Raw genomic sequence first — 19,729 nt, 5'->3', positions numbered from 1 at the left:
GTCAATAGCCTCCACCTGGCCAGAATCAGGCTCAGGTAGTTTAATGCAGCTACTGATATCAGGCTCACTATTCCTGGTATTCGCTTTCATGCTGTCCCTCTACTTCTAACCATTTGATACTCTCATTCATATCCGTTTTGTAACTTGTTCATCTTCAGTCCAAGAACGGACACACACCTACAAAATGGCCACCCTTCTCTCAGGCTACGAATCATCCGATGACGAGTCCCCTTCCGTTGCCGTCGGATCCAGCAGCACCCTCCCTCCTCCCAGTGGTAGTTTCGCGCAACCCTCGACAACAGCCGACGATGATGAAGAAGACGATGAGAAGTTGGAGGAACAGGCAAGGAAAGATGCGTTTGGACTGACGAGTACGAATGGACAGAATGGGAACGAGTCGGTGAAGAGGGGTGAAAAGTTGGCGGTGATGGCTGCGCCGGACGTTCTGAAAGAGGTACGTCTGTTGAATTGGTTCATGCATCTCAAGCTCATATGGTTTCGCTTCAGGACCCCAATGGAGCTGGATTGGCTATCATCACAAGACCGACTGACAAGGTCATGAATGTCAACCTGACCTACGAGGATATGACAAGACCTGTCGCTGGCCCGGTCGACCCGTTTAATCAGCGAAAGAACAAGGGGATGAACACTCTGTCTGGTATGTTGCAACGATCGTACACTACTTGTTGAGCTTAGCTGACGCTCACTTTCAGGTCATGTGGAGGAACAAGCGATGGATGACTATTCATTCTTGATGGCGCAACGGACATTCGATGTACACGGTTACGCTCTCAATCCTTCCATACATAGCGGCGAATCACAACCCATCGTCGGTTCACTCAACAACGCTCATCAAAACGGTTACGCTTCCATTGAGACAATGCGACCATCCCGATCAGAAAGAAAAGAGACGAAACGAAAACGAGGAGGGAAGGGAGATCTAGGTGTGGTTGAAGGCGAAGGAGCATACTTGGGACCTTGGGCAGAGTGGCAAGGAGAGAAGGATGTAGATCCTGTAGTGGAGGAGGAGGCGGAGGAGTGGAGAGAGGAGAAGAGGAGAAGAGAAGAGGCGGCAGAGGTAGCAAAGGAGAAGATGAAGATTGCCAGAGAGGAGAAGAGTATCTTCCATGGTGAGTGGAGAGCGAGTAACTCGTGGTGGTCGGGACGTGCTAATGTTGTAAATAGGCAAGGAACTCACCGATTATGCTGGAAGAACATACATGCATATCCCCACCGACACCGACGTCAAGCTCAACCCATCAGATGGTGCCGCCCCTCCAAATGCCTACCTTCCAGAGAAATGCATACATACTTGGGTGAGTGTTATGTCATTCTGCTCCTGTTGATATGCTAATCGATTACGCTGCAGACCGGACACAACAAAGCCGTTTCAGCTGTGCGATTATTCCCCAGAAGTGGTCACTTATTACTTAGTGCCAGTATGGACACAAAGGTCAAATTGTGGGACGTCTATCACGACGGAAACTGTTTACGAACCTTCCTCGGTCACTCGCAAGCCGTCAAGGACGTCAATTTCAATAACAAAGGTGACAAATTTTTGTCTGCTTCGTATGACCGAACGGTCAAGCTATGGGACACCGAGACGGGTAAATGTATCCAGGCTTTCTCCAACGGTAAAGTGCCGAATGTGGTCAAATTCAACCCGGACAACGATAAACAGAACATCTTCCTTGCGGGTATGCAGGACAAGAAGATCATCCAGGTATGTCACTCGATCCCTATCGTAATAAACCCGTTGCTGACTTGTAGCCTTAGTACGATCTTCGAGCACACGAGATCATTCAGACATACGACCAACATCTGGGTCCCGTCAACACTATCACTTTCGTAGATGAGAACAGACGTTTCGTGACGACTTCAGACGACAAGACCATCCGAGGATGGGACTACGATATCCCGGTTGTGATCAAATACATCGCGGAGCCTTATATGCACTCTATGCCCGCGGTCACCTTACATCCCAGCAGTGAGTGATCTACCTATGTTCTAGCGAATTACAAGCTAACATTTCCCCTCTCAGACAAATACTTTGCTTGTCAATCTCTTGATAATCAGATTCTCGTCTATTCTGCCGACGGTAGTTTCCGACAAAATAAGAAGAAGCGATTTGCAGGCCACACTGTTGCGGGTTACGCTTGTGCGATCGGCTTCTCACCTGATGGGAAGTACATCTCATCAGGAACGGGTAATGGTGATATGGTGTTCTGGGATTGGAAGTCGGGCAAGATTGTCAAGCGACTGAGAGCGCACAAGGAGGTCGTAATTGATCATGTCTGGTTGCCTAATGAGCACGTGAGTGATATCAGATATGTCATGCTGTGGCGTACCACTGACGAGTTTCAAACAGTCCAAATTGGTTACCGCCTCGTGGGACGGTCTGATCAAGCTGTGGACTTAGGCATCGAAGCACTTAGGCAAGGACAAGTGGTTGGTGACGGAGGAATACGAAGCAATAGGCGAGGTTATGAAACCCTCTTGCAGATATACACAAGCATGTATACAATGTACGACCGAGGTATGAGGCGGACCACGCATATCCTTCTATGCATGTGCATTGTGCGTGTGCAGGAGAAGCGTGCAGCATGCAGCGTGGTTGTGATGACAAAGCAAGCATTGGAATAGCACTGAGCAGGCGTGTGCTGCAGCAGTCAGTGATAGTAATACGTAATTTAACTTTAACCGGTGAGATGCGAGATGCGATCCAACCGGCCCCGCCTTTCACCAAAGCAACGCAACAACCAACAACCAACAACCAACAAGTACAACCTTTCATCTACGTATATACATTGTATCACTTGGTTCTATACTTTCGTCACTTGCTCGAGTTGTTATCCTCTCACAGCTTAGTCAGCACTGTCGTTGTTGACAGCATTGTCAGTTTGTACTTTACGTTTACGTCCAGCAACGCAATTCAGATACACATACACACCTCGCCAAGCTGAATCATCGCGCCTTTCGAGTATACTGGTGATACTACAGTGTGATACGATCGAACTCGTAAGTAGTCTCGGTCTGTATATTGATGTCCACATCGGTAAGACTAATGCACCCCATTCTCGCAGCGGCAGCTCGTTCGCCCATCCCGACTGGCACCATGCGAGAGTCCAATTACACTTTCCCGCCCCAGAACCGGGCGGTGACAAACATCACGCATATGATATATGATCGACGAGGTGAGCCCACAATTGCAGTGTATATTGTGTACAGTCGATTATGACACTTCGCTACACCTCACTACCCGTTCTTTCTCTCGTCTGTGCCCTTGCGGTATCTATGTGTGCTGACACTCCACCCTCCATTGCAGCACTTGACACCAACAGCCCCCTCGCTTTACTGAATAGTCTCACCTCACTCACCTACCTCACTTCCACCTCTCCGCGTATTCGTGAAATCCTGACGATCGATGGCGGTCTCGAACGACTACTCGACATCTTACGCGAATCATGTTTACCAAAAGAGAATCCCATTCCTCAAGATCTATGGGGTTTGAGCGGACCACCTACAGCCAGAGTGATCACCATGGAGCGAGCCAATTCGCTAAAACACAGTTTGGCATTTCAGTGTGTGGTCAATATCGGAGTAAGAGGGAGCGAGGAGATTAGAACAAGAGTGGTTCAGTCTGGAGCGTTGGATTTGGTCGCTCAGATATTGGAAAGTTGGTTAAAGGATCATGGCGTGTCGATCTTCGCAGGTCATCTGGGAAGTCAAGCAGCTGTGGATGCCTATGCGGCGGGAGTACCGGTCCCTGGTACGGAGAATCTGAGAAGAAGAGAACGAGAGAAAGGAGAAAGATCAGGTCATCGACATCATCATAGTCGAAGTCACCAACACACCGCACCAGAAGACATTACACCATCGCGGACACAAGCGTCTGCCACACAGAATGGTGCAAGTGGTCTGGCCACACAAGCCGCCGCAGCATTCGGCTTCGATATCTCCAACATCTCTTGGGGTGCGGTCATCCCTCCTGTCCCATCTCCAGTACCCCAGCCGCAAGAACCCCACGTTGATACCGATGTCGATATGGCAGATGCTGAAGGAGGAGAGACGGACGATGCGTCGATCGATGCAGATGACGCGAGTATCGACGTGGAAGACGCGGAGCGGGAAGAAGATGAGGCAAGTGACGTCGGTCCCACTCAACCTTCGACCACCCCTCGAGCATCCACAAGTTTCCTGCCGATGACCATGCCAATCCCAACTCGACCTGTACAACGCGAAACGCAAAGTCAAGCTTCAAGCGTTGTGGATTCCTTGTCTGGCGATGAGACCTCAAATGCGATGCCTCGAAACACCTCGGAAAGTAATATCAACGCAGTCTCTCAAGGCTTGAGACCTCCCGCCTTGAACCTTGGATCATCCAGAATACCGCAACTCGCACAAGACCCGTTGAGCACGCAATCAAGTCCAATGGGGACACCGACGAGGAATGAGAGCGGAGAAAACATGAGAAGTGGAAGAAGAGGTACTATCGTTGGACGACCAATGAATTTGGCACCTCGAAATGAGAGACGGCGCGAAAATACTGCGGGGAGTGGAACCTCAGATGGAGGAGAGGATATTGATCTTCCCACCGCGACTATCGCTGCAGGAATCGCTGCGGCCAATGCTCAGGCGATGGAGGGTGGCGGGACAGTTGTACCCGATGAGCCTGGACCTCCGCCAAATGTCGAGATCATCGAGACGACAGCTGGCCAGGAGCTTGACGAGCCCGATCCAGAAGCAATCGCAGCTGAGCAGGCGAGACTCGATATGGAAGCAGGTGCTCCTCCTGGTCAACCGGGTGCTGCGCAAACTCCTCGTGTTGCCCCGGTCGAAGCTGCCACCCCTCGACAAGCGCCTGGTCAGGATGCACCGCCCACCGCTCCTGATCAGGCTCAAATCATCATCGCAAACGGTGCACCCCGTGGTTTCCAAGATCTAGGTTCATACGTCGGCATCAGCTCTCTCCTCAATCCTGATGGCAACCGGTACTCGGACGACAGCATTCTTCTCGCATTGCAACTTCTCGCGTATCTATCAAAATACCCGCACGTCCGGACTGCATTCCATCATCCTCGACGACCTATGCATCACACTTTCGACCTTGGTCTCGACTACGTCGCTAATCCTCTCCCGGAACGACCAGCCTACTCTGAAACGCCTGATATATTCTCCTTGGTCGAACGATTCACCTTCCGCCCCTCACCATCTGACCCTCTCATCTTCAAGGTACCAACAGAAATTCAGTATTGGGCAGGGGTCATCATGAGAAATGCTTGTAGAAAAGATGAGGCGAGAGGAGGGATAAGACAGTGTGCAAACATGTCTTGTGGGAGATGGGAGAAGTTCCCAAGAGAGTTTGCCAAATGTAGGAGATGTAGAAAGGCCAAATACTGTAGCAAGGAGTGTCAGAGTCGGGCTTGGCAAGAAGGACACAGGTTTTGGTAAGTTGCTGACGAATCGAACCATGGTTGATTCTGACATTTGAATCTCCCTTCAGGTGTAGCTCCCGTAGCGACCAGGAACCGGGATCAGCTCCGACCGAGTCGTCCGCGCCACCATCTCGTGGTCCACCGGCCGGTACAGGTGGGGAGGACGAAGAAGACTATCAAATCGGCTTGCAGATGGGTCTGTCCCCCGAAGTGGTGTCGAGGGCCCTGGCAGCGGCTAGAGCGGCAGGAATCATTCCTGGTCGAGGTCAGCCCGGTGCCGACGGGACGACTCCGCCTCCCGTTGCACCAGGTGCACCGACTCCCATAAGACAACCGAGAAACCCGACTGTTTTCCCGGTCAGAAATCCGAACCCGCCCGCGGCGCCTCCTACTCATGCACACGCTCATCTCCTGGATGGCGATTTGTCCCGACAACTGGCGCTCGAGTCACAAGGTCATCGGGCTCCACGATCTCCGGGTGTCCAGCCTCCGGTTGACAACCCTCACAGGGCTCGTGCACCTTCTCCAAGACCAGTGGAGACGTGGCGTCGATTCCAGAATGTCGGAGCGTTATTGGGATTGAGACAAGGTGAAACTGCACCACCTCGACCTCCCTCGCCTGCATCACGCGATTGGCCCATGGAGCCGAGACGAGTCGAGGAACAGGTGGTTCCACCTCCAGCTGCACAACCAAGGAGGACGAGCGGGGCGGGAAGTCGAAGAGGTAGTCAAAATGGTGTCAGGGGGCTGGGTTTCAACATTGCAGATGAGAGATTGGAGGGTCAGTCGTCAAGTGGATCTGGCATGTGAGATGCGCTATATAATGAAAGTGGAGTGTTTTCTATCGTGTCTGTTGTGCCCGTGTCACCTTTATATCATCCTCAATACTATCGTACATCAGATTGAAATTAGTATCATCTTAGCATAGCAACGTGATGATGAAATAGCTGTAGGATGTGTTGCAGGTATCACGTGACAAGAGATTAGATCAATCGGGTATGAACCGGAACTTTCCAGTAATCGTTGATTGTTATTGCCACCCAACTTGATTGGACTTTTGAGAAATCGTCCGCTATATATCAAGTCAGACTCGTCAACGTATCCCGCATCGCACGCAGAAGACACACACACATTCTTTAGATCTCTTCATACAAATACCCAGCATTGGTACAGCACGAACAACATGCTAGCTAGAAAACATGTTCTGAGAACAGCTCGACTACCGATATCGACATCGACATCGACGCTTACCTTCACTTCTCGACCCGTTCTCCTCTCACGACTTCAGCCTCCGACTCATGGTCCTTCCCGCACACCAAATGCGATCCGGACGTATGCACAAGGACCACCTAGACAGCCACCCGGTGGAGGTCCGCCCAACGGTGGTGGTGGTGGATTTGGCGGTATGCGTTTCCCCGGAGGTGGAATGATGGGTGGACCTCAACAACCTGAGAAGGGGGAGACTCTCCGACAATTCTCAGTAGACTTGACCCAATTAGCAAAAGAAGGGAAGCTGGACCCTACGATAGGAAGAGACGAAGAGATCAGACGTACGATCCAGATTCTCAGTAGGAGGACGAAGAGTAATCCGGTATTGTTGGGTTTACCGGGTGTAGGAAAGACGGCGATCTTGGAAGGGTTGGCAACCAGGATCGTGAATAAGGAAGTTCCGGAGGTAAGTGTTCCACCGTTCCGCTCTATCATCTCGATGCTTGTACCTTAGTATTACCTCTGTTTCTTCGTGGTCATCAGAGCTGACGAATTGCCTGTTGTCAGTCCTTGCACGACAAACGACTACTCTCCCTCGACCTATCGATGTTGCTCGCAGGCACTGGTGTCCGAGGCGAGTTCGAGAGTCGATTCAAAGCCCTCATCAAAGATATCGAAGAAGAAGAAGGCAAAGTGATCGTCTTCATTGACGAAATCCACACCTTGCTTAACCTCGGAAAGGCAGAAGGCTCTCTCGATGCAGGGAACATGATCAAACCTGCTTTGGCACGCGGTCTTCAACTGGTCGGAGCAACGACGCTCGACGAATATCGAAAGACGATTGAGAAAGATGCGGCATTGCAAAGACGTTTCCAGCCGATTATGGTGAATGAGCCTTCGGTGGAATCGACAATATCAATCCTTCGTGGTTTGAAGACTCGATTCGAAGTTCACTTTGGAGTCCAGATTGCCGACTCGGCTCTGGTCACTGCTGCTCTGTATTCAGATCGGTATATCCCCGACCGGTACCTGCCTGACAAAGCGATCGATCTCGTCGACGAGGCTTCTTCAGCTTTGAAACTCTCGCAGGAATCTCGACCTACAGCTTTGGAGAACCTCGATAGGGAAATCGTCACTCTCGAAATTGAGAGGGAATCATTGAAAAATGAGGATGATCCGTTCTCCGTCAGTAGACGAGAGAAGGTAGAGTCCGAGTTGGAGGAGAAGAAGAAAGAGCAGAGGAAATTGGCAGATCTTTGGGCTCAGGAAAGAGAAAGAGTTGCCGAGATCAAGGCGATAAAGGAACAGATCGAACAGGCCAACATTGATCTCGAGAACGCACAGAGGAACGGCGATTTCGAAAAAGCTTCGAGGTTGAGATTCTCAACTATCCCACAGCTTCAGGCTAGATTACCAAAGGCTCAAGCGGAGCTGGCGGCGGAGAACGAGGAAGAACCTAATATGGCGATGCGAGATCGAGTCACCAGTGAGGACATCGCCGTAGTGTAAGTCGTACGCGATACGAACGGAGTTGGCCGATGCTGATCAGTTGTCGCAGAGTCGCGAAGTCGACGGGTATACCTGTTTCGAACTTGCTGAAGGGTGAAAGGGAACGTCTGGTTCACGTGAGTGTCCTCTTGCCTCGTTATCCGATGCAGCATTTACATACTGATGCGTATTGCCCACAGATGGAGGAGTCGCTCAAACAACGAGTCGTCGGGCAAGATCAGGTCATCCACGCTGTCAGCAATGCCGTCAGACTGTCTCGAGCTGGCTTGCAATCGCCTTCACGACCCCTCGCATCGTTCCTCTTCCTTGGTCCCACAGGTGTGGGGAAGAGCGAGCTGTGCAAGTCCTTGGCAGACTTTTTGTTTGCAGACGAAAAGCGAGCATTGTAAGTCGCCTTGCTCGTCACTTATAGCATTGCGGCTGACAGAATTGTCGCAGAATACAACTCAACATGTCGGAATTCCATGACAAACATACGGTATCTCGATTGATTGGAGCGACTGCCGGCTTCGTAGGATACGAGGAGTGAGTCGTATCATGGTGTTTCATGGTGGTCAGTGCTGACTGTGACATAGAGGCGGACAATTGACGGAAGCAGTTCGTCGTCGACCCTATGCTGTTGTCGTATTCGATGAGATCGAGAAAGCCCACCCCGTAAGCTCGAGCTTCAGAGTTTGTATAAAGGTGGACGGAGGTAGCTGACGGTAGTCATCAGGATGTGGCGAACATTCTCTTGCAAATCCTTGACGAGGGTGTGCTTACCGATGGTCAAGGTCGACAAGTGAATTTCAAGAACACAATCATCTGCTTGACATCCAACTTGGGATCTGAGTAAGTTCAACAGACCTCGGTATCATGTTCATCCTGTTGACCTCAACCTGCAGAGCTCTGTACGAATCCGAAGCGACTCACCCCGACGGCTCGATCACCGAAGCTACTCGATCCGAGGTTCTCAAATCCGTCGGTCAATTCTTCCGACCAGAGCTGATCAACCGTCTCGACGAACTCCTTGTGTTCAACAAACTTCCACCGTCCATTATCCTCGATATCGTGGCACTTCGTCTCAAGGAGCTTCAAACGAGATTGAACCCTCGAAGAATCACTCTTGATGTGTTGGACGAGGCAAAGATCTGGCTTGCGTCCAAGGGTTACTCGGAGCAGTTTGGTGCTCGTGCCGTGCAGAGAGTCATTAGGGATAAAGTCGTCACACAAGTAGCAGGGAAATTGTTAGAAGGGTCTATACTGTGAGTGCAGTCAAACTGACTCCGAGATGAGTAACGTGCTAATTAACATGCTGGAATAGTGATGGGGAAATCGTCAAGATTGGTATCGAGAAGGACGACATCGTCATTACGAGCTCACCAGACCCCAACGCTCAAATACCACCCTCATCCTCCTCGCAATCAGGAAGCTCCACGACTCCTCCTGGAGGTAGAACCGAGAGTCGACCGTTAGAAATTCTCGAAGATGGAGTGGAAGAGTTGAGAGATGACGAAGATCAGCCTAGGAGGGTTGTGTACGGTTAGATAAGGGATTTTAATGATTTTTGTCCGAATTTGCATGTGTAGTTTAGTTTGTAGCATCATTGTGTATCATCGTTATGCACACCTCTCATAGGAACTCAAGTATGATGATCAGGAAACATACTGTAGCGAAGAGAGGTCTGTGCGCGGCTGATTTGTGAATGTTGCCACTTGTCGAGAGTTGTGACAGATTTCCTCTTGCATTGTTCATTTTCTATTCTATCTTCTCTTTCCTTCTCTTCTCACTTCCACTCACTTTTTCGCTTGAATTGACTCACTCTCTCTTGATCTGTACGTGATTTAGCTTGAACAAACCATCCATATAATCACACACGATGCCTCGAGCAGGTATAAATTACGTCTCTAGTACCCTGTGAGTGTCTTTCTCCCTTGCTGATTCCTTCTTGCTCCCCCATTTTTTCGGTTTTATTGAGTATCGTATTACTTTTGAGCGGGCAGCGAGGATGTCTACGGCTGAATATCGATCATTGGGACGTCGATAGGAACCGTACGAAGAGGCAATACCGTCAAAGCAAGAGATCTCGAGCAACTCGACCAAGTCCAAAACCGCTCTTCTCTTATCTTGATCCGTCTTTTGATCCTCCTCGCGACACTTCAGGATCTTCTTCAAGGTCTGATTCTCCATCTACGAGCGATCACAAAAACATGAAGGTAGCATCGGTGGGTAGTGCAGAAGAGCGCAACCGGGATGAGAATCACGAAGCGGAAGAAGGCGACTCAGTCGTACAGACAAAGACCCAAAGTCGTCCTTCCGGGAAGAAGATGAAGAGGAAGAAGAAGGACCTGGAATGGGAATTCTCTTTTGCCCGAGAAGATTTCGCCCTCTCGTCTAATGAAGAGGTCCGAATGGAGATGCGCGAGGCGAAGAGGAAGGAGGAAGAGAAGAAACCGTGGTTCATACGATGGCAAGTTGATAGGACAGCTTTAGGTTTGGACATGGAAGAACGTGAGGAGTCTGCTAGAATCGGACGTGTTCAAGATCAGAGACCAGGTCAGTCAGGTCGTGATACATGTACCTGCCACTATGATTATCCTCGTGATGATCTCTGATCTCGTATACAAGTCGCTGATCGTTGTATTCTATCCTGCAGACCATAACTCGAATTTCTGTTCCTCCCTCAACCACCGCCACATTCGAACATCTCCGCCCACGAATGGCTACTGCTTCCTCATTTCATCACAAGGAGCAGTCAATAGCAAAACCTATCAACTCGCCGCATAACAGGAAGAGAGGTCCGATCTTCCGCTTTCCATGACTATAGTTGACCGCCCAGAGCCACATTCGTCAGCGACCATAACTTGTCTTTTTGCTCTTCGATGTTACGAAAGTCGTCGGACCCCGTTTGATTTCTCGAAGTCTAGACAGCCTTTCTATCTTTGTATCTTGATTTCATATTTAAAGAAAGAGTCTCTTTTCCCACCACCTTGCTTGTACGACAACAGAATTAGTACCCTGCTTTGTTATCAGTGTTTCCCCCACATTCTTCTCTTGCTCCCTTCGTGATACGGTATGCACATCCTCAAATCGACATAATAGTATTGCATGATAATGGTATCTTCGCAAAACAGTTCTTTAGAGCATCAAAGATGTTAATATGTAAATGCTTTTCAAAATAGAAAAAAGTTTGAAATCATAATTATCGTAAAATACATAAGATAGTCGAAGCGCTGCCCAGCAACACCTCTCTCCCACAACCGCCTTACTCGATTCTATAGTTGGTGTTGGGACCGGTAACAGCCGGATGTGGGTATGTCACATGGTGTGGATTGGCCATTGACATTCCGCCATAAGGATCTTCGTTCTCATCGTCGTGCACGCCATACATCGGTCGAGCACCACCAGTAGAACTATGCTCCATCTCCACAGGAGGAGGGAAGGAAGTGTAGTTGTCGTGATCGTCGTGACTGGGAGGACCGCCAGGGTACTTCTCTGACATGGCAGTGTATTCCTCCTCGAGAGAAGAGGCAGCACCGAACGATGATCCGTTCAATGCCATCGGAGCGGCCGAGTGAGGAGGCGCAAGTGATGAAGGGGCGAAGATTGAAGACGAATTGGATAGTGATCGCTCGAGAGGGTTGGTCTCGAAACCGTGTTGACCGGTTTGGCGAGCGGGGAGAGCGTGATGGGCTGACGAGTCGCCATGTCTGTTGAGCTCAGGCCTGAGAGAAACGGAGTTTTAGCATCGCTGTTCACCACCACATAAGATCAAAGATCACTCACCATCTGATAGCCTCGTCCTCATCACTCGTCCTTCTCTTCATCCTCCACACCGCAAACGCGATCAAAGCTATGACCACGACACCGACAGCTACACTGATACCGATGATAGCTCCTGTAGAGATGCTGCCACCGCTCTTTGACGTCGCAGCAGCGGAGGAGGTAGATGTGGCAGCAGCTTCTGAGGCGGCGGCTTGAGTAAGGAACACGGTGACCATCTGGGTTTGGCCCGCCGCATCGGTAGTGTAGTGCACGGAGCTGAGATAGAGTCAGTTGATGAACACATTTTCTGCGACTGGGTACTCACGCAGATGTTTGCATATCTGAAGCAGAGGACGAAGACGAGGAAGAAGTGGTGGTAGACGCAGCGGTGGATGTAGCGTTGGCCGTTATGTTTGTGCCAACGCTGGCGGAGACTGTCGATGTCAGAGCTGCGAGATCAGTAGCAGAAAGATGAGCGATCGATCCGATAACCTTGACGTACTCTTCTATGACTCACTGCTGTTCGACCCAATAATGGCTGACGCTGTTCCAGTGCTAGCAATAGAGCTGATGCCAGTCACACTAACGACTGCTGATGATGTCGTTGATGGTCGCACTGGAACAACGAGAGAAGAGGTGTCGATGTCGAGCGGTCGAGTAGAAACCGCTACTGTGGAGGTTGGCTGGGCGGTCGAGATAGCAGAAGTTCTGACCAGTGATGGTGTAGTCGAAGGGGTGACGGCGGTCTATGCGGCGACGATTGCAGTCAGTTTAACCTGTTTAGAAAGGTTGACAGGATTGCACTCACCGTTCGATCATCCTTGTCGTCACTTATGATACCGGCCAAAACACCCTCTGCTCGCTTGACAACATCTTCCGAGTCGTTACGTTGACTGAGAGCGATGCGCCGGGATGGATGATGGATAGATCGTAAACGATCAACATGCCCCAAGACGAAGGGAAGTAAGAGCAGGGGTAAGGTGGAAGAGATTCGCATGATGTTGTTTGTCGATGGTTTGTTAGATGATGGTTTGTACGATAAAGGAGGGTTTGACCAACGTCGATTGAGCGAAATACACTGTGTTGACGCTATGACCCTTCTATCCAAGTACGACAAGAGTACACCTAGTAAACGGTAGCTTATTGCTCTCTTTCAGAATACGATTCGTCCATGCAACAAAGATGCTCGAGGGAGGTGCAGAGAAAGAGCGTTCAGTCCAGTGGCTAGTTGGATGTGCGATGATCCAAGGGAGACTTTGTGAAAAAGGAAGGGGATGTTGATTTCAAACTTGACCAAACTGATAGGAATGAGCCTTTTGTTTGGTTTCGTCGTCGAAGGCGGGAGTGATTATGCGAGCGAGCAGTAGATTGGTACAAAAGAGTGTGAATGTGTCGAGCTTGTCGGTGTGAGTATAGTTGATTGATTATGTAGTGATGGAGTAGAAATGAGTATAGGATTGAGAAAGAGGATTGAGCAGAATTGAGGGTTGGGTTGGTTGGTTGTTGACCGTGTGTCGTCGTAGTGCCGTTTCAGGTGTGGACACTAAACCATGAGCCAATCGGGGATGGATCGGAATATGCAACGAGGTTTAGGCGTGCAACTATAACACCATAACACATGCATCGACTGTGATGTCTGACTGTACGGGACAGTTCGCATGCATACTCACACTCTCTCTAGATAACAACGACCACAACAGCTCAAACAGGCGACACCGTCCGACACCGGCCAAGTCAATCTCCTATTCGTCCGCCAACGTCTTTGGAGCCCAACAAGCTAACGTACAGAGTGATACCCATCGCTCATTACGATGGGCCTAGACTACTTACGATCACATCTCTTAGCATGCTGCGGAACAAAACGAACGATGAATGACGAGTGTGTACCAACCGATGAGCAATCTTGCCAGTCCAATTCACAAACATCAACAAACAAACAACAACAAATCAAGCACGGACCCTCAAACAAAGGGGAGAGATGAAACCCTGAAAACCCGGGGGCAAACCCACGTAAAGGCACGTGGAATCGATCTCAAAGATAGGTGTGCAAACCATCTCATGCATCGTCCGTGATTGTTAGGCGTGTTGACTACTTGAGTGGAGGTCCACAGAGACGCGCTCATGTTGTTCTCTCGCTGAACATCCATGATGTTGGTAATCCGTTATCTTGATACCGCATTCCCCTTGGATAGTAGAACATCATGCCGCCACGGAAATCACTCTCGGCGAGGTCACCGATGACCACTCCGAGAGGAGCAGTGGCAACCCCCGGATCACGCCCTCAATCCACGCTGAAACGATCACGCTCACGCTTTCAGCCCGACCCTTCGCTTTCACTCGAACCCTCTTTATCTCCCGCGAAACGTAAATCGACTCGAGCTCGACACACTAGCACACCAGCAGCGGTAAAAGACCCGGAAGCAGATGTCAAGCCGCAGAATGATGCTGTAGATGAAGGAGCTGAAGAACCAGTCGATCCTGAAGCGGAGCTGGAAGCATGGCAGGACTTTGCAGCGGATCACTACGAGATGGTAGAACAGTTGCCGTTGGAACTGCACAGAAATTTCAGACTCTTGAGAGAGCTTGACGATGGGTCTTTGAGTAGGTCCAAATCACTCGTCCTCGCCTGTCCTCTTTTTTGACTCATGCTGACAAATTCCTACAGTTCAGATGGAGAAACTGCACGCACTTGTTCGATCATATGCGAAACAGCGACTTGCTTTAGCGGACGCATTGAACCCGCCTTCTTCGACAGATCAACCTGAAGCGCCCAAACCTGATGTCGATGTGGAGATGGTACCCGAGAAACCATTGTCACCTGCTTCTACAGCGGAACATAGCCCGGTGGAGGATCCGACACAACAGACACCCGGCGTACCGATTCCAGATGGAGCTGGCGGTTTGTTAGTCTCCGATGCACCGGCCACCGATACACAAGAGGCTTCTGACACAGCACGGCTGGAATTCCCGTCATCATCCGCGGAGAAGCAGGAGACCGGCGACGTCGCGACAAACGCCGCGGATGTCGCTGTCACGATTTCTCCTCCTGCGCCTCCACCTGCGAACGACAAGCACACTCCACTTGCAGCTGCGGCTTCATCTGAAATTGTCATCAAGGCGCGACCGGATGGCCCCTACAAGACTCTGCCGGAGATAGCGCGATTGGCGCGTGAAATCGTCCGAACAGGAGAAGAAAAAGTTGCCGTAGCCGTTGGAGCATACAACGCCGTGAGTCATCCTCTTTGTCACCAGGCTACGATCTTTGTCTAATCTTATCACCACAGATCGACCGACATATCCGTGCTCTCGACTCTGCTCTCACCGCTCAAGAAGCGTCCATCCTGCTCGGTCTCCGGCCTTCGACCTTACCTTCATCAAATGTCGACTCAACTCTGAATCTCGTCGGGGATACAGGTGTTTTACCTAGTGGTGCAAATGAAGGGGAAGGGGACGACGAAGAAGTTACTATTGGTGTTGGCGGCGGAGGACCAAGGAAGAAGAAGAACAAGAGAGGAAAGAAGGGGCAACCGAAAGCCGAGGAGCCTGTCGAGTCCATCGAAATGGGCGACGGGACAGATCCTTGGAGTATACCGGCCGACCCGTGAGTAGCAGTCAGCTCCTGATCTTCAAGCAGTGTGAACTGACATTGTATTTCTATCCCTATAGTAACGAACCGAGATACTGTTATTGCCAACAGGTGTCCTATGGCCAGATGATAGGGTGCGAGGTGAGTACATCCAGCAAGCCTTTTTACTTTTCTGATGTTGATTGTGGTCGGCGTCAGAACGAAGAATGTCCTTTGGAATGGTTTCATCTCCCTTGTGTCGGACTACAAGAGACTCCATCTGGAAAGTGGTGGTGCAACAACTGTAGACCGAAAATTGGTCTGGGCAAAGGCGGTGCGGGGACGGTGGCACCGAAAAATGTGGGTGTAGGAGGTGGGACGGGTAGGAGAAAGCGGTGAATAGGGAAGAGTCAGAATGATTGGGGGATCATAGGGATTTCGTTTCAGCGACAAGCAAAGTACAGAGAGAGTTTAACGACGCGACACGACAGATTTCACGATACTAGTAATGTTCACATGGTATAAACATGCATGTTGTATGGATTTTGATCGACATAGCGCTGGCGCATTCTAATCAAGCTTCTTTGTCCTCCTGAAACCTTTCTTGTCGCTGCGAGAAAAGGTCAGACGTCAGCGATTGCCCTCAAAACACTGCGCATTGGACAGCTGTCTAAAGTGCAAATGATAGAACTCACGGTGTCGAAGAAGTTTCTGCCTCTGCACCATTCTTCTCCCCGCTTCCGCTTCCAAAGGTGAATGCATTCGCATGAGCCTTCATGTTCTTCGCACTTCTCTCGAACGCCCCTTGCATATTGTTGATATACTCTTCTCGTGTAGGGGGCGCACGATCTGTCGTAACGCTCAAACGACCAGAGTTGTATGTGACGCCCTTCTGAGAGAGGGAAGACTGTGTTTGGGAAGACTGAGTTTGGAGGATATTGGAAAACTTCGTAGCGGCGTCTGAGAGGAGATAAGTGTCACAAACACGACGGCGTTAGCACAAGAGGATAGCTATGTGCAAGGAGTAGGGAGATGGAAGTTGTGTGCGTACAACAACCACCTTCAGCTAGGTATGGCTAGGTATGGCAATGTCGAAAGAATGAGAAGTAGCAACGTCCACTCACAGACCACACCAAGGAAGATGGCCAAGAACAGACCCGCCGAAATGATGTCCCACGTTGAACTAGTGGTACCGCAACAGGGTCAGCTAAGCTCGTCAAGCACATTCCTCGAACGGTCGAACGTCCCGGAAAGAGTGAGAAGGGGTGGAGTGGAGGAACACTTACGCCATTATGCTTGGATTTGTCTCAGTAACCAATGTACACAAGTCCTCGTTTTGATGTCCTTGACTGTCTGAATGAAGCGACTGACTGACTAAACGAACTAGCTAAGAGGGATGTTTCCAGACGAAGAGGAACTGGAAGCGAAATTCCTTTTGGGTGCGGTTGACAACAACACCGCAGACGCGCTATAGCTGCTAGACGTCGGATTATTTTTAGTGACACTGCGTCATGGGCAATGTATAACTTAATGTGGCACTCGCCGCCGCCATCCGCAAAGCAAGGGCTCGGTTAGAGCTTATCTAAGTTGCATATGATGGCATGCCTGGGACTACAAGGTACAAGAGTGGGAGATGCACAAGATGGTAGGATCGTGGAATGTAGATCATGGAATGTAAATGCGACTGTACCCATCGACCCTGTTTGAAAAAGCAGCGTTAGTGTCTCACAATTAAAACACTCTGCACACGACCTACTTTCGACGACAACATCTGATCGAGGGCATGTCAGCGTATATCCATCGTACTGCTAACTCCGACTCACGGGCACATATGATCCTGAGCCGAGAGTCTGGAAGCCAAACTTTCCCTGCAGTCGTTACACAGCGCGAGACATCTGATCGTCAGCATTGCAAGGAAAAGCACAAACTCACCTGCACGGCCAGAGAATCGTATCCCGCGATTGGGTCATACACACGACACATGCCCGTTTCCGTTCCTCATCATCCTCGTCTCGTGCTTGACTAGCGGCAGCGAGTCGCCTGTCTTGCACGATCTCTGTCAGACCTTGGTAATGTGGTGGAGGTGATCGATTCGAGATAAGCGCAGCATAACGTCGTCGCGTTAGCGGGCTGCTGGTCCGTGATGTGAGATGAGCCAGGAGGACCGGCTGGATGTCCTCGTCGTCGTCCATCTCTGTAACAATGAGATCGCGGTACAAAGCCTGATCTTCGTCCTCACTTGCACCACTCTGACTGCTTGTCGTCGAGCTAGCGTCATCCTCCCAATTCTCATCATCGTCCTCCACCTCAACTTGACCGAGGAGGAACTGGCTGTAAGAGACGTCGGGATGAAGTTGGATGGCTGTGGTGGTGCCACTCGAAGGTTCGGGAGTATCTTCTTCTCTTCCTACCTTGCGTCTACTCTGCCGCTGCTGAGCCTGACCCACTGCTTGAGCCAGTCGACGCCTGGCGGTGGTCAAAGGTGGCTCCCGCCATGCCTCGCGTCTCCAGAAACGCCATTGTCTTGGTCCGTACCACCATCGCGAATGCCAAGCAGCTTTGGTCATGGTTACCATGCGTCGTCCAACCGGCGTTGCCATGATCAGAGTCCAAGCAAGGTTGTTGATGCTCGATCCGCATGCTTGCCAGAACGCTCGCATCTCCCGCCAGTACACGCTTTCGCTGTGAGGATCTTGCAGTTCGGATACCTCAATATCAATGATCTCGGTGTCGAAGCCGCCCAACATGTTAGGTCTGTGCTTGAAGACGTCACTACCCGTGGCGGAGATATTCACCCAGGGAGCTGACTTTTGTTCGATGGTCGCCAACTCATTCCGCAGACCGGAGAATTGCGTTGCTTCGATACAAGCCGTACCGATCTTGAGCAATGTCACACCAAAGTCGTCCTCCTTGTTCGGGACGACTCCCTCGTGTGGAAGCAAGCTGACGATAGAGGGGATGTAGCCATAGGTGAACAAGAATGTGATAGCTTTGAGGACGACGCTGAAGAGGATGACGATGGATAGGAACAGTGCCATCTGTAGGTCAGCGGACGCCGCATGAATCTCACTTACCAAGTGCGTAAGAAAAGTGAAGCTGGGGAATCTGAGAGGGGCCGTAGTCAAAGAGTAGACAAAATGCGCCAAGCCTAGACTCCCGCAAACTCCTGTAGGAAGCAATAGGTTTGACCGCAAAGATGTCGACAGCTCGATTGCTTGCAACCACGTTAACTGCGAGACGTCAGTAGTACTCGTTGCCAACGTCACCCACCTCTGTCAAGCTCAACCACAGCTGGAACAACGCGTGGATATCAGGTCGACCATGTGAAGTCGCGCGTGCAGGGTGGTGATGCGTGAGGGGCGACGAGTATAGGTGAAGGAGAAAGGAATAGCCGAACTGACGTCAGCTGAGTTCGGATTCGTCACAACTCACAAGATTGAAGCCTGCACCAACGTCTCGACGGCGACTATGAACATTAGCGTGATCCCTTCCGGACGCACTCACACTCTGTCGAGACCGTTTGCCATCCCTCCACATACCAACCCCGCACAGACACTCAAGAACACCTGCCAACAGATCTTATCCATCTCCATGTCGCCAGCCCAGTGCCCGACACGGCCCAAAGCGCGGCCGTAGAAGCTCCGCGAAGAGAAGTCTGCCGGCCACAGGTTGGCTACTTGGAGTAGCAGGATGCTGAATAGGACCCATGCTCTCGTCAAAGCTATCAGGCCTGGCAGGCGGAGGTATCTTGGGGTATCGGGATTGGTGAGAAGTTTGGAGATTGCAGCTCGAACACGATGGTATCGAGATTGTCCTGGTTGCGGAACGACAGGTGGCGGTTGTCTAGGTCGTCTAACGATGTGATGTATTCGGTTGAGCAAGATAGCCTGGTTATGCACGTTAGCTAGAAATTGACGAACCGGGTCCGGGACATACCATCAGGACCAGCATGACGCCATATCCACTACCGGCAAAACTCATGGGTCCCACTCCAGCAGCTAGAGCTCTCGTCTCTCCAGGCTCGTTGATCATCTCATCCAGAGCAGACATCTTCCCGCTACCTGCCCCACCTTCGTGAACTGGATAGGTTTCATTGCTAGGTGAGGGAAAGGAGAAGATGACGTGATGAAGGACGCGCGATAGTCGATCACCGATCCGGGCGAATATGGGCATGTCGACGTTTGCTATTCCATTCAGTGGGATAATAGGGCACACGCGGCACGTCGTCGTCGTCAAGATGTGTTGTCTATCGGACTGAAATTGTGGT

At 50.7% G+C, this 19,729-nt stretch overlaps 8 protein-coding genes across 8 annotated transcripts; 5 read left to right on the top strand and 3 right to left on the bottom strand.

The window, feature by feature from the left end:
• Positions 1-184: 184 nt before the first annotated feature.
• Positions 185-2,419, top strand: CI109_103594 (uncharacterized protein; the record flags this gene model as incomplete). Its single annotated transcript, XM_032001907.1, has 8 exons — positions 185-454; positions 508-658; positions 714-1,130; positions 1,186-1,316; positions 1,370-1,723; positions 1,777-1,987; positions 2,042-2,313; positions 2,369-2,419. 8 exons carry the CDS (start codon positions 185-187, stop codon positions 2,417-2,419), a joined length of 1,857 nt encoding a protein of 618 aa, XP_031864070.1.
• Positions 2,420-3,115: 696 nt separating this feature from the next.
• Positions 3,116-6,245, top strand: CI109_103593 (uncharacterized protein; the record flags this gene model as incomplete). Its single annotated transcript, XM_065967333.1, has 3 exons — positions 3,116-3,194; positions 3,326-5,447; positions 5,504-6,245. 3 exons carry the CDS (start codon positions 3,116-3,118, stop codon positions 6,243-6,245), a joined length of 2,943 nt encoding a protein of 980 aa, XP_065823405.1.
• Positions 6,246-6,618: 373 nt separating this feature from the next.
• On the top strand, positions 6,619-9,679 carry CI109_103592 (uncharacterized protein; the record flags this gene model as incomplete). Its single annotated transcript, XM_032001909.1, has 9 exons — positions 6,619-7,110; positions 7,212-8,149; positions 8,203-8,269; positions 8,333-8,538; positions 8,592-8,678; positions 8,729-8,807; positions 8,869-8,984; positions 9,038-9,397; positions 9,457-9,679. 9 exons carry the CDS (start codon positions 6,619-6,621, stop codon positions 9,677-9,679), a joined length of 2,568 nt encoding a protein of 855 aa, XP_031864072.1.
• Positions 9,680-10,011: 332 nt separating this feature from the next.
• CI109_103591 (uncharacterized protein) lies at positions 10,012-10,919 on the top strand (the record flags this gene model as incomplete). Its single annotated transcript, XM_032001910.1, has 3 exons — positions 10,012-10,049; positions 10,180-10,688; positions 10,789-10,919. 3 exons carry the CDS (start codon positions 10,012-10,014, stop codon positions 10,917-10,919), a joined length of 678 nt encoding a protein of 225 aa, XP_031864073.1.
• Positions 10,920-11,397: 478 nt separating this feature from the next.
• CI109_103590 (uncharacterized protein) lies at positions 11,398-12,894 on the bottom strand (the record flags this gene model as incomplete). Its single annotated transcript, XM_032001911.1, has 5 exons — positions 11,398-11,857; positions 11,919-12,173; positions 12,223-12,346; positions 12,415-12,643; positions 12,706-12,894. The coding sequence occupies 5 exons, from the start codon at positions 12,892-12,894 to the stop codon at positions 11,398-11,400; spliced, it is 1,257 nt and encodes a 418-aa protein (XP_031864074.1).
• A 1,204-nt stretch (positions 12,895-14,098) lies between these two features.
• On the top strand, positions 14,099-15,861 carry CI109_103589 (uncharacterized protein; the record flags this gene model as incomplete). Its single annotated transcript, XM_032001912.1, has 5 exons — positions 14,099-14,498; positions 14,563-15,125; positions 15,182-15,498; positions 15,564-15,624; positions 15,682-15,861. The coding sequence occupies 5 exons, from the start codon at positions 14,099-14,101 to the stop codon at positions 15,859-15,861; spliced, it is 1,521 nt and encodes a 506-aa protein (XP_031864075.1).
• A 171-nt stretch (positions 15,862-16,032) lies between these two features.
• Positions 16,033-16,753, bottom strand: CI109_103588 (uncharacterized protein; the record flags this gene model as incomplete). The annotated part of the gene is made up of 4 exons (XM_032001913.1): positions 16,033-16,072; positions 16,158-16,422; positions 16,587-16,645; positions 16,749-16,753. The coding sequence occupies 4 exons, from the start codon at positions 16,751-16,753 to the stop codon at positions 16,033-16,035; spliced, it is 369 nt and encodes a 122-aa protein (XP_031864076.1).
• A 374-nt stretch (positions 16,754-17,127) lies between these two features.
• Positions 17,128-19,635, bottom strand: CI109_103587 (uncharacterized protein; the record flags this gene model as incomplete). The annotated part of the gene is made up of 8 exons (XM_065967332.1): positions 17,128-17,161; positions 17,219-17,233; positions 17,286-17,330; positions 17,395-18,628; positions 18,733-18,753; positions 18,895-18,905; positions 18,967-19,349; positions 19,399-19,635. The coding sequence occupies 8 exons, from the start codon at positions 19,633-19,635 to the stop codon at positions 17,128-17,130; spliced, it is 1,980 nt and encodes a 659-aa protein (XP_065823404.1).
• Between the last annotated feature and the right edge of the window lie 94 nt (positions 19,636-19,729).

This window comes from Kwoniella shandongensis, chromosome 6, assembly GCF_008629635.2.
Source record: "Kwoniella shandongensis chromosome 6, complete sequence".
NCBI classification, from domain to species: domain Eukaryota; kingdom Fungi; phylum Basidiomycota; class Tremellomycetes; order Tremellales; family Cryptococcaceae; genus Kwoniella; species Kwoniella shandongensis.
The sequence above is the reverse complement of the archived record's forward strand: the minus strand, read 5'-3'. Positions and strand labels throughout refer to the sequence as shown.